The following is a 14,444-nucleotide window of genomic DNA, read 5'->3' on the forward strand; positions in this document are numbered from 1 at the left end:
AGTAATCCACGTTTAAAACATCAGTTTTGCTGCGTTTACATGCCGCGTTTGCATTTAGAAGCGTTAAAGAAAAAAAAAAGAAAAACGCCTCTATACGGCTTATCACTGGCGCTTGAAATGCGTCCAAACTCAGCGTCTGAACCCATTTATTTGCGTTCCAAAAAAAACCTCTAATCTCAACTGCCTAGAAATGACTGTAAACGACCCTGTGAACATGTACTGATAAGATAATATAGAGAGTTCAGGGGCAGTTGAAAAAAAATGCCCAACTGCTCCTAAACGTCTTTTTACCAGCAGCAGTGTACATGAGGCCTAATACCCAGGTTGATGGGACTGGGAGCAGAACTAAAAACGGGAGCATTCTGCTTTGCTGTTGATGTGAAGGCACAAAGGAGGGTGGATTGGAAAACTTCTACTGATAAAGTACTCTTCTTAACCACTTCACATCCGTGCTATGGCCGAATGACGGCCACAGCGCGGACCTGAATGTCCTGCGCGCGCCCTGTTATCACCGAGTCACTGAGACTCTGGTGATCACCGATCTAAGTAAGGGGCCGGTCCCCTTACCATGTGATCAGCTGTCAGCCAATGACAGCTGATCACATGATGCAAACAAAAGATCGGTAATCGTTTTTTTTCTACTCACGCTGACAGCGTGAGTAGAAAAAAAAAGCCGATCACGGGCTCGGATGTGAGGGACATCGGTCCCGAAGTGGAAGAGGCACATCTGCTTCATCAGTGCCACCTAATAGTGCCACATAACAGTGCCCACAAGTGCCACCTATCAGTGCCCACAAGTGCCACCTATCAGTGCCCACAAGTGCCACCTATCAATGCCCACAAGTGCCAGCTATCAATGCCCACCTGTAGTGCCCATCACTGCCACCCATTAGTGCCCATCACTGCCGCCTCATCAGCGTACATCAATGAAGGAGAAAAATGACCTGTTTTAAATTTTTTATAACAAAATATAAAAAAATAAATTTTTTTTTTTTTTTTAAATTCAGTTTTTTACATTTTTTAAACAAAAAGTAAAAACTGCAGAGGTGATCAAATACCACCAAAAGAAAGCTCTATTTGTGGTGAAAAAATGATAAAAATTTCATTTGGGTACAGTGTTGTATGACGGCGCAATTGTCATTCAAAGTGCGTCAGTGCTGAAAGCTGAAAATTGGTCTGGATAGGAAGGGGGTTTAAGTGCCCTGTAAGCAAGTGGTTAAATATATATATTTTTTTTATGTACAGGAGTGAAGTTGATATGGCTAGGAAGAGCTTGATTGCAAGAGTTGAGGAGCTGACAGCAGAGAGAGAGACTCTTAGACGTGAGGCCGAGAATACAGCACAAAATCAATCACGGTGTGAGTTCAGGCTGAGAGAGACAGAGCAGGAACTGCACATGTGAGTATAAAACGCTGCAAATACTGTATACTGTACCTGGCAAAAGGCTGAAAGTCAATCTGGGACAACATAGTAACCGCTCCAAGATAAGACCTGTCAGACTCCAGTACTGGGTACTTCTGGTCAAATCTGATTCTCTTTGGGTTCCACTCAAGTCCTTTCTTATGCTGGGGGTGTTATCAGATATTACCTGTGCTCTCATGGTAAGTTAATTGAGTAAATTAGAATGTGTACACTTTTTTTTACATTTGTACCCTTACAATATCAGATGTCTGTCATGTGGAGGCCTCACTTTTCCTGTTTCTACAACAACGTTGCTTCAATAGTTAAGTTGGCCATACACTAGTAGGTTTTCAAATGAACTTTCGTAGTACAAACATTCGTATGCACATTCTCAGTACATTCATTTACTTAGATAAAAACAAAGGTGTTCACTCGGGCCTACAATACACCCCTCAGCGCCACAGGAAAAATTACTGTTCAAAAGTAAAAGCAGCACCTATTAATACAAATACAGGTATCACCCAATTTGTTATCACAAAGAAGGTAAAAAATGTAAAAGCAGCCATTTAAAATATAAGTAAAATATAATAAAAAGTAGTATAAAAAACAATCAGTAATTATACTGTGGTAATAAACTACAAACAGCGCTAAAGTTGAGCATAAACACGCAAGCATGTGGACAACTTCACATGAAAATCCTTGAGAGTAGTGAAGAGTTTAGATAGTGGTTCAGAGAGTGTTCATAGGTGAACATAAAACAGTCTCAGTGTGCACCTTCCACCGGTCAGTCCAATTCCACCATGTGAGAACACACTCCCCTCAGGGGGTTAAACTCACCAGAGCTGAGAAATAAATAAGCCTCCAAGGGAAGAAAACCTCTGAGCCAAGACTGCTACCAACACCACTCCGGGAGATTGCCAGATGATAAGGGCTCCAAATAAATCATGGACAAAAGAGAAGCGCTCATAGGGGAATCCCATTTATTAAATGAATACCCATCACATCTCAAAACCCCCCCTCAATAAATACGTACAAAAGCACTGCAGTCACACAAGCAATGGAAGCGTATGAACTGTGCACTTCACCGTTACGGAGATCAGCCGGTTCAGTGTCCCAAGGAGCGATGAAACACTTCCTTGTTCTGGATCCTGCTGCGGTGGATCGCACATGTCACTTCCGGCGTCGTGTAAGTCACGTGCTGACGCGTTTTGTCATATCCTGACTTCAACAGACTTCAATCTCCCAGAGTGGTGTTGGTAGCAGTCCTGGCTCAGAGGTTTTCTTCCCTTGGAGGCTTATTTATTTCTCAGCTCTGGTGAGTTTAACCCCCTGAGGGGAGTGTGTTCTCACATGGTGGATTTGGACCGACCGGTGGAAGGTGCACACTGAGACTCTGTTTTATGATCACCTATGAACACTCTCTGAACCACTATCTAAACTCTTCACTACTCTCAAGGATTTTCGTGTGAAGTTGGCCACATGCTTGCGTGTTTATGCTCAACATTAGCGCTGTTTGTAGTGTATTACCACAGTATAATTACTGATTGTTTTATATACTACTTTTTATTACATTCATTTACTTGATGAATGTCGTTTCTAAAGTAATTCAAATTTTAGTTTGCTGTAACATTCAATTTTGTAATGAAAGGACTTTCCCAAAGGAAAACCACATAAAAAAAATGTGTTTGTTCGAGAAAATGTTTGTATCCTGCTCCTTTAAAATTTTTGCATCACTACAGTCGAAAATGAACACGGACTTGACCAAACTAATAATTCAAAAATAGAATGAACGTTCTTAAAGGGAAACATTTCAAGCAAAATTCTACTAGTGTGTGACCAGCTTTAGGAGTCACCGATCTGTCCGCAGATGAGGAGTTCGGAGCTTTCACTGAGTTTCATGAGCTGTATAATTTTCTGGGCCATTTGCTTAGGAAAAGGTTTAAGCCTGTGAGTCTTCCTTAAAGCCAAGCAAGCTGACATTTTTAGACGCAGTTCATCAATCTAAGCCCTAATATTTAAAATGATATATCTGTTTTAGTTTATTTGCTGTTAATATTTCACATTGTAATTCAGTATATACTGCTTATTTGTATGGGCACATTTTGTTTGCCAATCACGATCTTCCTCGTTGATATCATAATGATAAGGCCTCATGCAAACTGGACATTATAAAAAAGACAGTAATGTTAGCTGTAGAAAGCTGTAGCTGTAGAGTGAGTTTTTCAGCGTTTTTGTAGTAGTGTTTTTCAGTGTTTTTTAGCAAATTTATAAAACCATAAAAGCTTATGGCTCAAAAACACTGACAAGTGCTGAATAGACGTGTTTTTAAGCTGTTTTCAGCTTTTTTCAGAGTTAGAGCTTTTTACAGCTCCTCTCCACTAGTTCTGGGATTTTTTTCCAGATAGAAAACGCCCCAGCCAAAAACTGTTGATAACAGCCTCTGTGTGCATGGACACATAGGATAACATGCCAGGGAGTTTATTGACTGCAGAAAAAAACGTCTAAAGCCAAAAACAGCAGCTGTAAAAACATCCAGTGGGCATGAGGCTATAATGGTTGTAAAAAGGACCTTAGTTGAGATCTGGTTCAGGGTTTTTTTTTAAACTGAATTCATATGAGGTGATTTCTTATGTTTCAGGACTCGAATGGAACTGGATGAAGCAAGAAAGCTGTGCAGGGAAGATGCGGAGGTAAGTGTGTGTGTGTGTGTATATGCTTGGTACAGAAATGGCTAAAATTATTGTCTTTGGTATTATTAGACCCACTGCTGTGTATACATTCTCCGACCAATATTTGTAATTCTTGTTTGCAACGTATGCAATCCACACACCTCTGTCATACTATATAATCGGGCAGGAGTCACTGTTTTATTCTTGCAACTTCCTATGTCACATGTCTGTGCTTTGAGCTGTAAATCAGCAATATCATGAAAGGATACATGTTCATTTAGCAGGCAGTTGACCCAGAAAACTACATCCTGAAATAAGAACTGACACTTTGAAAGTTTTCTAAGAATACCGAACAGGCAAAAGGATAACAAAGCATGCAGTGTGCACAAAAGCAGTTTATAATAATAGGTTCATGTTTGCAGATGATTCCTTGCCTTTCTGTGCCCAACCTGTATGGAAATGAGCAGTGCATTCATTAGGGGTCAGTAGTCTACTGTGTGACAAAGATGAAAGGAAGAGGGGGGGATCCTATGCCAAGATAGCAATTGCCTACTACAAGCCAGACTGACACAGACTCCCATCTCCCATCTTCAGCCTGCTGTATGCTGACCGCAACAAATTAAGATTTAGAAAGGGGCCTGGGGCTAGCAGTTTGCAACCACTTCCCTAAACTTTTACCAACCAAAAATGTTTGCATATATTTATAGTATGCTGAGAATGCCATGCAGAGGTGGTCTGGACATACTGTATAGCCTCAACTGCTTAGGCTGCATATAGTGACAGAGTAAAATGCAGTGACAATTCCCTTGGGCTTGGTCCTGTGCTATCACAGACCCTCAGCAGCTTATCTGCACCACTCTACTGTGTAGGATCTACCTTTCTTTCTTGTCAATCGTGAGACACAGCTAGTTTTAAACCTTTGGGATAATACTACTACTTAAAGGAAGATTGAAAAAAAGAAAGAAAAAAATTGTGGACCAGACCAGGATATAACCCCTTCCTACCACCAGCATACCTCCTTTGCTATGACGAGTGTCTTTTGATTTAAGACCTAAAATACTTTTTCGAGCAACTTTTTCCTCTTCAAACAAGATTTATCTCCATGTAGCTTCAAAAGGTTTGTTCGATTTCTGGCAGCTCCCCAGCACAGTTGTCCTCAATTTTGACTATTGATCTTACTGTGACCGTACCTTACTAGATCAGACATCGTGGGGTGACTTCGGGTCACAGGGCACCACTTGATAACTTTCAAGACTGGTTTTGGCTAAGTTACCTCTGTAGTGTTTTCCAGGTCCAGGGCATTGCTTTATTCTTAAGTCTGTCTCTTAAAACTCACTTCTGTGTGTGGCTCCACCCTCCTTTTTATTATCTTGACCCAAACACTTGTTGGCTCTCTATGCTTTTTATGAGGGGTTTGTCACTAAATGGTCCAATCCAATTATGGATCCAACCATTTCTCAACTCAAGGCGCATATAATTCCAGTTGAGGATGCCCCGTCATTTAAGGATCCCACTAATAAGAACCTGTAAGCTCTTTCTAAGCCCATATGCTCTTTGGCAGGCTCTGTCTTAAACTTGGTTCTTGTGATAGTGATCTTATCCCAGACCATGACTGAATGAGTTAGATTTCTTAAAGGGTTTGTAACCCTACACTATGATTCACTGCCAGCCCCCCTATTTTAAGCTGCCACCCTGCACTGTGTAATTGTTTGTTAAAAACAAAGCCTCTAAATACCTTTCTTTCAGGTATATTCAGGCCGGTCACGTGTCTCCCGGCCGCTCTCCTACTCCGATCCCCGGGTTACAGTGGGAGGGGCCAAGATCTCCCTCTGACCTCAGCTTGGTGGTCACGTGACTGCCGTGCTGCCCCCTCCCGCTGTAGCCCTGGATCGGAGTAGGAGAGCTGCCGGGAGTCACGTGACCGGCCTGAAGATACATTACAAAAAGGTATTTAGAGGCTTTGTTTTTAACAAACAATTACACAGTGCAGGATGGTAGCTTAAAAGAGAGGGGCTGGCAGAGAATTTTTTTAAAGGTTAGGTTTTTACTAACAGCAGCAGACGGGCACGGGGCGGAGACAGAGACACAGACTCCTGAGCTGACTGGCAGGGAGGGGAGGGGGGGGGGGAGCAGAGAGGTGAGCTGCGGATGACGGAGACAAGTAAACTGACCACGGTGTCGGGGCTCAGCAGCCATGATGAACCGTGGTCAGTTTACAGGGGGAAGGGGATGAACCAGGCAGGATCAGCCAGGTTTTTTACAGATTCCAGAGGGACAGGTTAGACAGCACAAGCACTTTGCTGTTTAACCTGCTATACAAGGACTTTTTATTTATTTATTTTTTTTTAGGGTTACAACCACTTTAAGCATGATATAACCTGTGCTGATGTTGACCTGCAGATTATTGATTGCATTGACTAGTTGTCCTTAAAATTTTAGCTATGATGGTTTGCAGGAAGCCTCCTGCTTACTGTCTCTCATAGATATACTGTCTGTGCACTTGCAGAAGGCTCTATGGCTGAGGTGCTGGACTGCAGAACTTGCTTGCACGAAGCATTTTACTCCACATGGCCTTTGAGGGACAGCATCTCTTTGGGTCAACTTTGGATGCTCTCATTATGAAAGCAAATGAGGTTAAAAGTACCCACTTCCCCAGCAGAAAAAGCAGAAGAATTTGTCCAGTGTTGGTCCGACCTGTTGTCAGGTCATGCGTTGCGGATTTTTTTGGACAACAACATGGCAATCAATCATAAGAAAGGAACAAGAAGTCTTGTTGCAGCAAAGAAGATAGAGTGACCAGAGAAACATGTTTCAGCTATGTCAAGGTTGACATGCCCACTGTAGACAATCGGAGCACAGATTTTCTAAGCTGGTTGTTGACCTCTTGGTTCAACAACAATTTAGACAAGTTTGTATCCAGGTCCAGGGACCTGCTGAAAAAAGCAATGCATGCACTTGTGGAATCTGTACACCCTGACATTTCCTCACCAGAAGCCTCTTTCTTGACTTAACACAGGATTGATATGGAGGTGGAAATGCTAAGATATCTTGCAGATGCACCATGGGCTCTGCCAGACCACTTGGATCTTCTGTCCCAAGGATCGATTTACCACCCTGCTTCTCAGTCACTGGCCATAACTGCATGGCTGTTGAAGTTATAAGGAATAGGGGCATCTCTGAAAGTGCTATCCCTATGATGCTTAAGGCTAAGAAGTCCACTTCCCACAAGGTTTATCATCGAATGTGGTAGGTGTACTTCGCTTTTTGTGAGTCCAAGGACTTTCACCCAAGGAGTTTTCTTTGTAGGGCAGAGTCTTTCATTATTGCAGTTGTATCTGGACCACAGTTTGACCCTTATGCACTGTACACACAATCGGACATTGATCAGACATTCCGACAACAAAATCCATGGATTTTTTCTGACGGATGTTGGCTCAAACTTGTTTTGCATACACACGGTCGCACAAAGTTGTCGGAAAATCCAATCGTTCTGAATGCGGTGACATAAAACACGTACGTCAGGACTATAAACGGGGCAGTAGCCAATAGCTTTTGTCTCTTAATTTATTCTGAGCATGCGTGGCACTTTGTGCATCGGAATTGTCCACACACGATCGGAATTTACGCGAACGGATTTTGTTGTCGAAAAATTTTATAGCCTGCTCTCAAACTTTGTGTGTCGGAAATTCCGATGGAAAAAGTCCGATGGAGCTCACACACGGTCGGAATTTCCGACAACAAGCTCCGATAGCGCGTATTCTGTCGGAAAATCCGACCGTGTGTACAGAGCATTAGTATTATCAAGGGCCAGATCTGTGTTCTTGCCATTCTTTTTAAAAAGACCTTTGGTTTCCTGCTTCCTGATGAAGACCTTTGTGCAAGGGGGCTCCAATGGGGCTCCCTCTGGCCAAATCCTCTCTGCTTCCGAGGGATTTGAATTTCGTTCTTTTGGTTCTTCAGAAGCCCCCATTTGAGTCTGTCAGAAACATTCTCTTTCTGCTCTGATTCACAAGTTAGTTTTCCTTGTTGCTATCACCTCAGCTAGATGAGTATCTGAAGTGGCAGCTTTATATGGCAAAAAAAAAATGTTGGTCCTACATAGCGATAAGATATCGCCTTAATCAGGACATTGTCCATCCCTCTTTGTGTCCAGTCCCAGTTCACCAGAAGAAGATGTCTCTTCACTATCTAGATGTAGTTTGAGTATATCTAAGTTACTTCTTCATTCTGCAAGACTTGTTCTATTTTTGTTGTTCTGAATAGGCTCAGACAGAGTGCTCTGGCTTCTAGATCCATAGACCATTTCTAGGTGACTCAAACAGACTGTTATGCAAGCTTATGGTCTTAAGGATAAGGTTCCCTACTTTCCAGTCAAGGCGAAATCTATCAGGGCTTCTTGGGCATTTTGGCTTCAGGCCGCAGGTTTGTATGGCTGCCCATTCCCTCAATGGGGGAGAAAGAAAAAACGATTTTTGTACTTGCCCTACAATCCTTTTCTTGGAATCAATTGAGGCACAGGTTAGATTTCTTTCTTTAGTTTTTCATAAATGATTTGTGCATCTGACTGTCTCTGCTGGCAGGTCTTTAGATGTTTAGACACTTGTATAATTTACTGAGCAACAATGTAGCATCATATTTAGAATTTTGCTATACTAATAATTCTTGTACAGGACCTCATCAAAAAGGGGACTACCAATTTATGTCACCAAAACAATTTCCTAGGTTGATATTCCAGCAGCTCAAAGAAAGAGATTCACCAGAGCAGAAATGGCACGTGTGCTAATGGAGAGGAACCAGTACAAAGAGAAGCTAATGGAACTGCAAGAGGCAGTACGCAGGACAGAAATGCTCAGGTAATGACTTTTCTATGGCTGAGAAGTAAGTGGTATATTATTCAGAGATTTATTAATGTAATTAAATTCAGTACATGTGCTTATTATGTGAGTAGGAATAAAACTTTTATGCCGCGTACACATGACCGGTTTTGCCATCGGAATAAACTCCGAAGGTTTCTCTGACGGAACTCAGACGGAATTCCATTGAATCAGTCTTGCCTACACATGGTCAAACCAAAGTCCGACCGTCCAGAATGCGGTGACGTACAACACGTACGACGGGACTAGAAAAAAGGAATTTCAATAGCCAGTAGCCAATAGCTTCCGTCTCATACTTGCTTCAGAGCATGCGTCATTTTTGGTCCGTCGGAACAGCATACAGACGAGCGGTTTTCCCGATAGGAATTGGTTCCGTCAGAAATATTTAGAATATGTTCTATTTTTAGATCCGTCAGAATTTGCGGAAAAAAAAAAATCAGATGAGTCACACACACAATTGGAATATACAATGAAAAGCTTCCGTCTGACTTTTTCTGCCGGACATTCCGCTCGTGTGTACGCGGCTTTAGTGTTAGGTTTCATGTTTTTAAATGCATGGAAAATATTGCTTATCTATGAAATAATAAAAAAAAAAAAAACTCTACTTTGCATTATATGTAATTGCTAAAATTTTAATGCCTGTACTGAAACCGCCTACCTGCTCAGGGCTTTAGCTTTTCATCCAGACGTTGTAGAGCACCAATCCACTCACTGCTTTTTATTGGTACTTTGGTGATCCCATTGCAGTATAGGTCTTCCTCTTGGATGTCTTTCTCCCAGCTGAGTTACAAGAAATGTTTTGATAGTGTAATTTCATCCACTTGAGTGACATGATCTGTCCATGTAAGTTTGCTTTGGTATATGGTTGTACAATATCAAAGATGTCAAACAATCAATTTCAAAATTGGTTCTGCATGGCCATCTTTTTCATTTAAATATTATGCCATACATTTTTGGATTTAGCCGCTTAAAGTCCCAAAGCTTACATTTCATCTTGTTTTGAAAGTACCCAGGTTTTAGCGCTTTACAGAACCCTGGTGGGAATCTATATAGAGAAAAGCACTTGATTACTTTTGTTTAGATAAAAAATTTTATTTCATAATTTCTTTGAGAACAATTGATACTTTTTTGAACAGTAGAACTCAAGTACTTGAAGCTTCCATCCTTCGAGAATGGCGTAATCATCAAGGGGAAAGTATATGTGGCAAACTAGGACCCCTTTCTGCTGTACCTTCTTTTGGTTAGTCACTAATCCTTTTAATCTAGCAGACTTCTGAAAAGAAAAGAAAGCATTGTTTAGACTAGACATAATGAAGAACTTCATTAGCAACAAAATCCAGTAGCTTCACCCTTTTATACACCATCTGGTCTGGATGCTGAGTTTCAACTTCTCTAAAGGGCAGGACATAAAGTGATAGTAAAGTTATTTTATTTTTTTAAATAACAAACATGCTCTGAGCAGCCCTGAATCTCCTCTTCGGGGGGTCCCCTGCCAGTGCTCTTGACTCCTCCTTTCTTCTGAGTGCCCTCTATAGCAAACCACTGGCTAGAGTGGTGCTCGTGCAGGCTGGACACCGAGCCAGGCTGTGCGCGTCTATTGACACACACCGCTTGGCTTAGCCCTGCCTCCGTGCCCTACTCACAGGATTTGAGTGACAGCAGCAGATGCCAATGGCTCTTGCTGCTGCCTCCGTGACCAGTGAGTATAGCAAGCAGCGCTGCTGCACCGGGGCACAGCGAAATGTATCTTTCTATTGTTCATTCACTTGGGATAATGTGGAGATATCAAACCTTACCTAAATACTGCAGAAAAAAAGAAAATATGTAAACCATTGTTTAGCCAGTCCTAATCACAAAATGTAGAAATTGTGCTGTTTTCAAAATGGCATTCCTTTCTTTAGTAAGCTTACTGAGCAGTATTTGTATTTCATTTTATTTCAGGGCCTCCAAGGAAGTTCAGGCTGTACAGATGAAAAAATCCTCTTTCTGGAAAGTGTATGTGTTAAATGTTTTATAGTAATTTATTATTTATAACAGGTAATGAAACACATTTTAAAGAAATTTTTTATTTAGACAGGGAAATAAAAAAACAATTAAACGGATTTAAAAAAAACAGCTGGTATAAAGACCTGAATTTGTCATTGTCCTTTTTCTGCGATTCTTTGTTCAGCAGCAAAGACTAAGGCCCCTTTCACACGGGCGCCTTCCGTTCCGATCAGCAGGGGATCTGTGAACTTATCTCCTGCTGATTGGAGCAGAGTGGGGCAGATGACAGGTCGGTGTCCTCTCAGTTAATGCAGAGCGGACACGGACAGATCCCGCTCTGCTCTATGGGCTGCCAGGAGTAAACAAACTGCCTCTGATCTGATCCACGCAAATGGAAGAGAACGCAGTCCTCCCCTTCATGCTTCGTTTACACCTGCCAGTCCATGGGAATGCATGGACCTTCCAATCAGGTCCGCTTGAAAAACTGACAGGCGGACCTGATTGGATTGCCTGTGTGAAAGGGCAAAGTAGAATGTTTAGGGCCCATTCAAATCAGATGCAATGTGATGAATTTTTGACTGAACTCCAACTGCATAAACATTCCAAAATCCAGGTTATCCTATGGGCATAGTTCACACTATTGCACTATATGCAGTGAAAAAAAAGTACCATAAGCTGCATTTTTCTGTACTGCAAATGCACCGACATACGCAGATTCATAAAAAATGCACTGCAGTGCAGTGTACATGAAAGCCAAAGGAAGTAGACAGAAGTGACCTCAAAGGAAATGCAAGCTTATGAAAAATGCTGTGCAAATACTGTACGTGTAAAAAATGCACCGCAAATACATGCAAATGTACATGCAGTAAAACCACAGATTCTGGTGTGAATGGGCCCTCAGCAGTGGTGCCGCCCTCCTAATCTACATTCAGGGCGCTGGATGCATTTCAATGGGGTTTTTCTCTTTTTTGAAGAACATGATTAGTGCCTGAGGCTCTAATTGGCTTCAAAAAAGGGTGGGTTCGGGGTGCAGAGCACTGGGCCCACCCAGTTGTGTGACATTAGCAAATTAATATTCGCTAATGTCTTCCTGCTTTTCCTCCTGGCCAGAGATTCTTAGGCCTCCCGGCCAATCAGGTCTCAGGACCCAGTTCCTGTTCGGCCGGGAGGAGAAGCTCTTCCGTCGGCAAGCTGCAACAGGTGGAGGGGCAGCTTCCAGGAGCCCTACCCCGGATCCAGCACCATCTCCTAAGGCTAGTGCTAGTAAGGGGGCCAGGGGCAGCTTCCCCTCCGTCTCCCATGGGGGGGTGGCATTTGTGCGAGTGAGGGGGGCAAGTTTGTTTGTCGCCCCACAAAATATTTAGCACCAGCCACCACTGGCCCTCAGAGTCAGTCAATCATGGTGTATTTCATTAGACAGAGCTGCCAGTCTAACACAGGGAACTTTCTTTTAGCATGTAATATAATATAGAAAACGATGGTCTGCAGCTTGAAAAGGAAGCAAAGGATGATTTTATTCCCCCCTACACCTTTCAAAAACAACCAGTCAATGGCCACTTCCATATTTCTTACCTGACAGGTTACTTTTTAAATAGCTATCTTTTATATACTGTCATTTTCAGAAGCGTGCAACCCCTCAACAATATTTGATTTGTTTTTTTATCCTATTTCTTTTTGCTCATAGATTTGACAAATTATTTAGCTCGTCCAGCAGTCCACCAGAGAAAGCAGAAACGCCGCCACTAACCCCACCCACCTCTCTGCACAGAGCGCGCTCTACATCCGCTGTTTACTCCATGGGTCAGATAAGCAGCGCTGCACGGAACCAGTCTGTCAGTTTTCGCACACACAACCCCTCACATACAAAGTGGGTACCTTGCTGTCTTTCAGTATTTTGTGTCAGTTGTAGATATGATTTAATTGTATTAAAGTAAACATAATTTTTTTTTTTCGTTTAAACACATGTCTATCTGAAATAGAATTTTCTCTTGTAGGTGGAGTGGGGGTAGGGTACTACATGCCATCTATCCTTTTGCAGTCCTGTGTCACCTGCCCTCTACTGGCAGCTCAAATGAAAAACCAAGCACCTTCTGTCATTGGCATACTTGTGTTCATAAAGGGCATCTCACTAAGAATAGATTTGTAGAGTTAAGTGAGATGATTGCTTTGTGTAAATGAGACTCAACTCAATATGCCTGTCAAACAATGAGAATTCAATAGTAAATCCCCCACACCTAGATATTCATTGTGGAACTGAGAAGCGATTAATGTGAAACGGAAAAGAACACCTGTCATGCCATAATTTTTCAAAATAACACTTTTAAAGTCTAGGCATCTCGTGATACCTTTAATGTAGCTTTGTTAATCCAAACTATTTTCTGTGTGCTCGGGTAGCTTGTTAATCCTGGGCACAATATATTCAGAGGCCCCAACTCAGAGCTATGCTCCAACTATGTCATTATAGTCTGCAGCAAAAGCCTCAATGGGCCTATAGGTACTCAACGCAGGACTGTTAAATCCTATAGGAGTGGGGCCCAGGTTTGAGCAGAAGCAGAAGACAAAACGTCTGTAAATTCTGTGTTCAGGATTAAGGATCACAAAAAACTATTTAGGAATAAAAAAAAGTATCTCTAGACACCAAAAGGAGCCGCTACTTTGGGGGTACCAGATTCAATCATAACTCAGGGCTATAAAGATCATACTTGCCACACTTCATTCATGTCAAGCTTTCAGAGTGAAAAGACCTTCATGGTGTTATTGGCTCATATATAGGTTTTAAACTGATGGCTCTAGACTGCAAAATTTTTTTTTGCTCTTATTAGTGATGATGATGCTGTACCATTAAGAAGCAAGAAACATGAACATTACCGCCAGATTCGCTCACACATCTGGAAGGAGTATGGGAGAGCGCAAATTCATGGCTGGAGTCTTCCTCCAAGTATAGCAAACAAGGTCCGTAGACTCTACATTGAATGTTTTTAGAGTACTGCTAGATGCCTAAGCAGACAATATCGCTTTACTTGTATTTGAGACAAAATATAGCAATCTGTTTACTGTAATGTTTTTATTAACTTTAAATTAGATTTTCATTGCTCATCTTTTTGAACATCTGCTGTAGTTTAACCTTCCTTAAAGTGGTTGTAAACCTCTGACATGAAATATAAACAAAGCATATCCCTCTATAGTGTGTACTTAGTGTGTCTCAATCCAGAGCACTAAGTACCATTTCTGTCTGCTACTTCGCTTCTCTGCTATCAGCATGAGTCACTTCTGACAAGTTTTCCTGACACCAAGAGAACAAAGGTGTCAGGTGAGGGAGCTCCAGCCGATTGACAGCCCCAGCTCTGTTCCTGTGTTCTGTGTGCAGAGGGATGTGTCCCTTCCCTCCAATCAGTGGCGTCACTAGGGTTGGTGACACCTAGTGCGGTAAAACATGGTGTATGGTGTCACCGCGCGCCCCCCCCCCCCGGGCACTGAGTACTGAGCAGGCTAGTGCTTCGGTGTTTTCCCCCCT

General features: G+C 42.2%; 1 protein-coding gene across 2 annotated transcripts in view; it reads left to right on the top strand.

Annotated features, from left to right (window-relative positions):
• Positions 1–14,444, top strand: part of LOC141110901 (C-Jun-amino-terminal kinase-interacting protein 3-like) — a 218,447-nt gene that overhangs the window by 110,583 nt on the left and 93,420 nt on the right. For both annotated transcript variants that reach the window (XM_073602675.1, XM_073602676.1), the window contains 6 exons: positions 1,246–1,398; positions 4,040–4,091; positions 8,793–8,923; positions 10,886–10,939; positions 12,615–12,797; positions 13,753–13,882. In XM_073602675.1, the coding sequence (XP_073458776.1) occupies positions 1,246–1,398; positions 4,040–4,091; positions 8,793–8,923; positions 10,886–10,939; positions 12,615–12,797; positions 13,753–13,882 (703 nt within the window). The remainder of the gene's footprint in view (positions 1–1,245; positions 1,399–4,039; positions 4,092–8,792; positions 8,924–10,885; positions 10,940–12,614; positions 12,798–13,752; positions 13,883–14,444) is intronic.

The sequence above is a fragment of the Aquarana catesbeiana genome, linkage group LG10, assembly GCF_042186555.1.
Source record: "Aquarana catesbeiana isolate 2022-GZ linkage group LG10, ASM4218655v1, whole genome shotgun sequence".
Classification (NCBI taxonomy): Eukaryota; Metazoa; Chordata; class Amphibia; order Anura; family Ranidae; genus Aquarana; species Aquarana catesbeiana.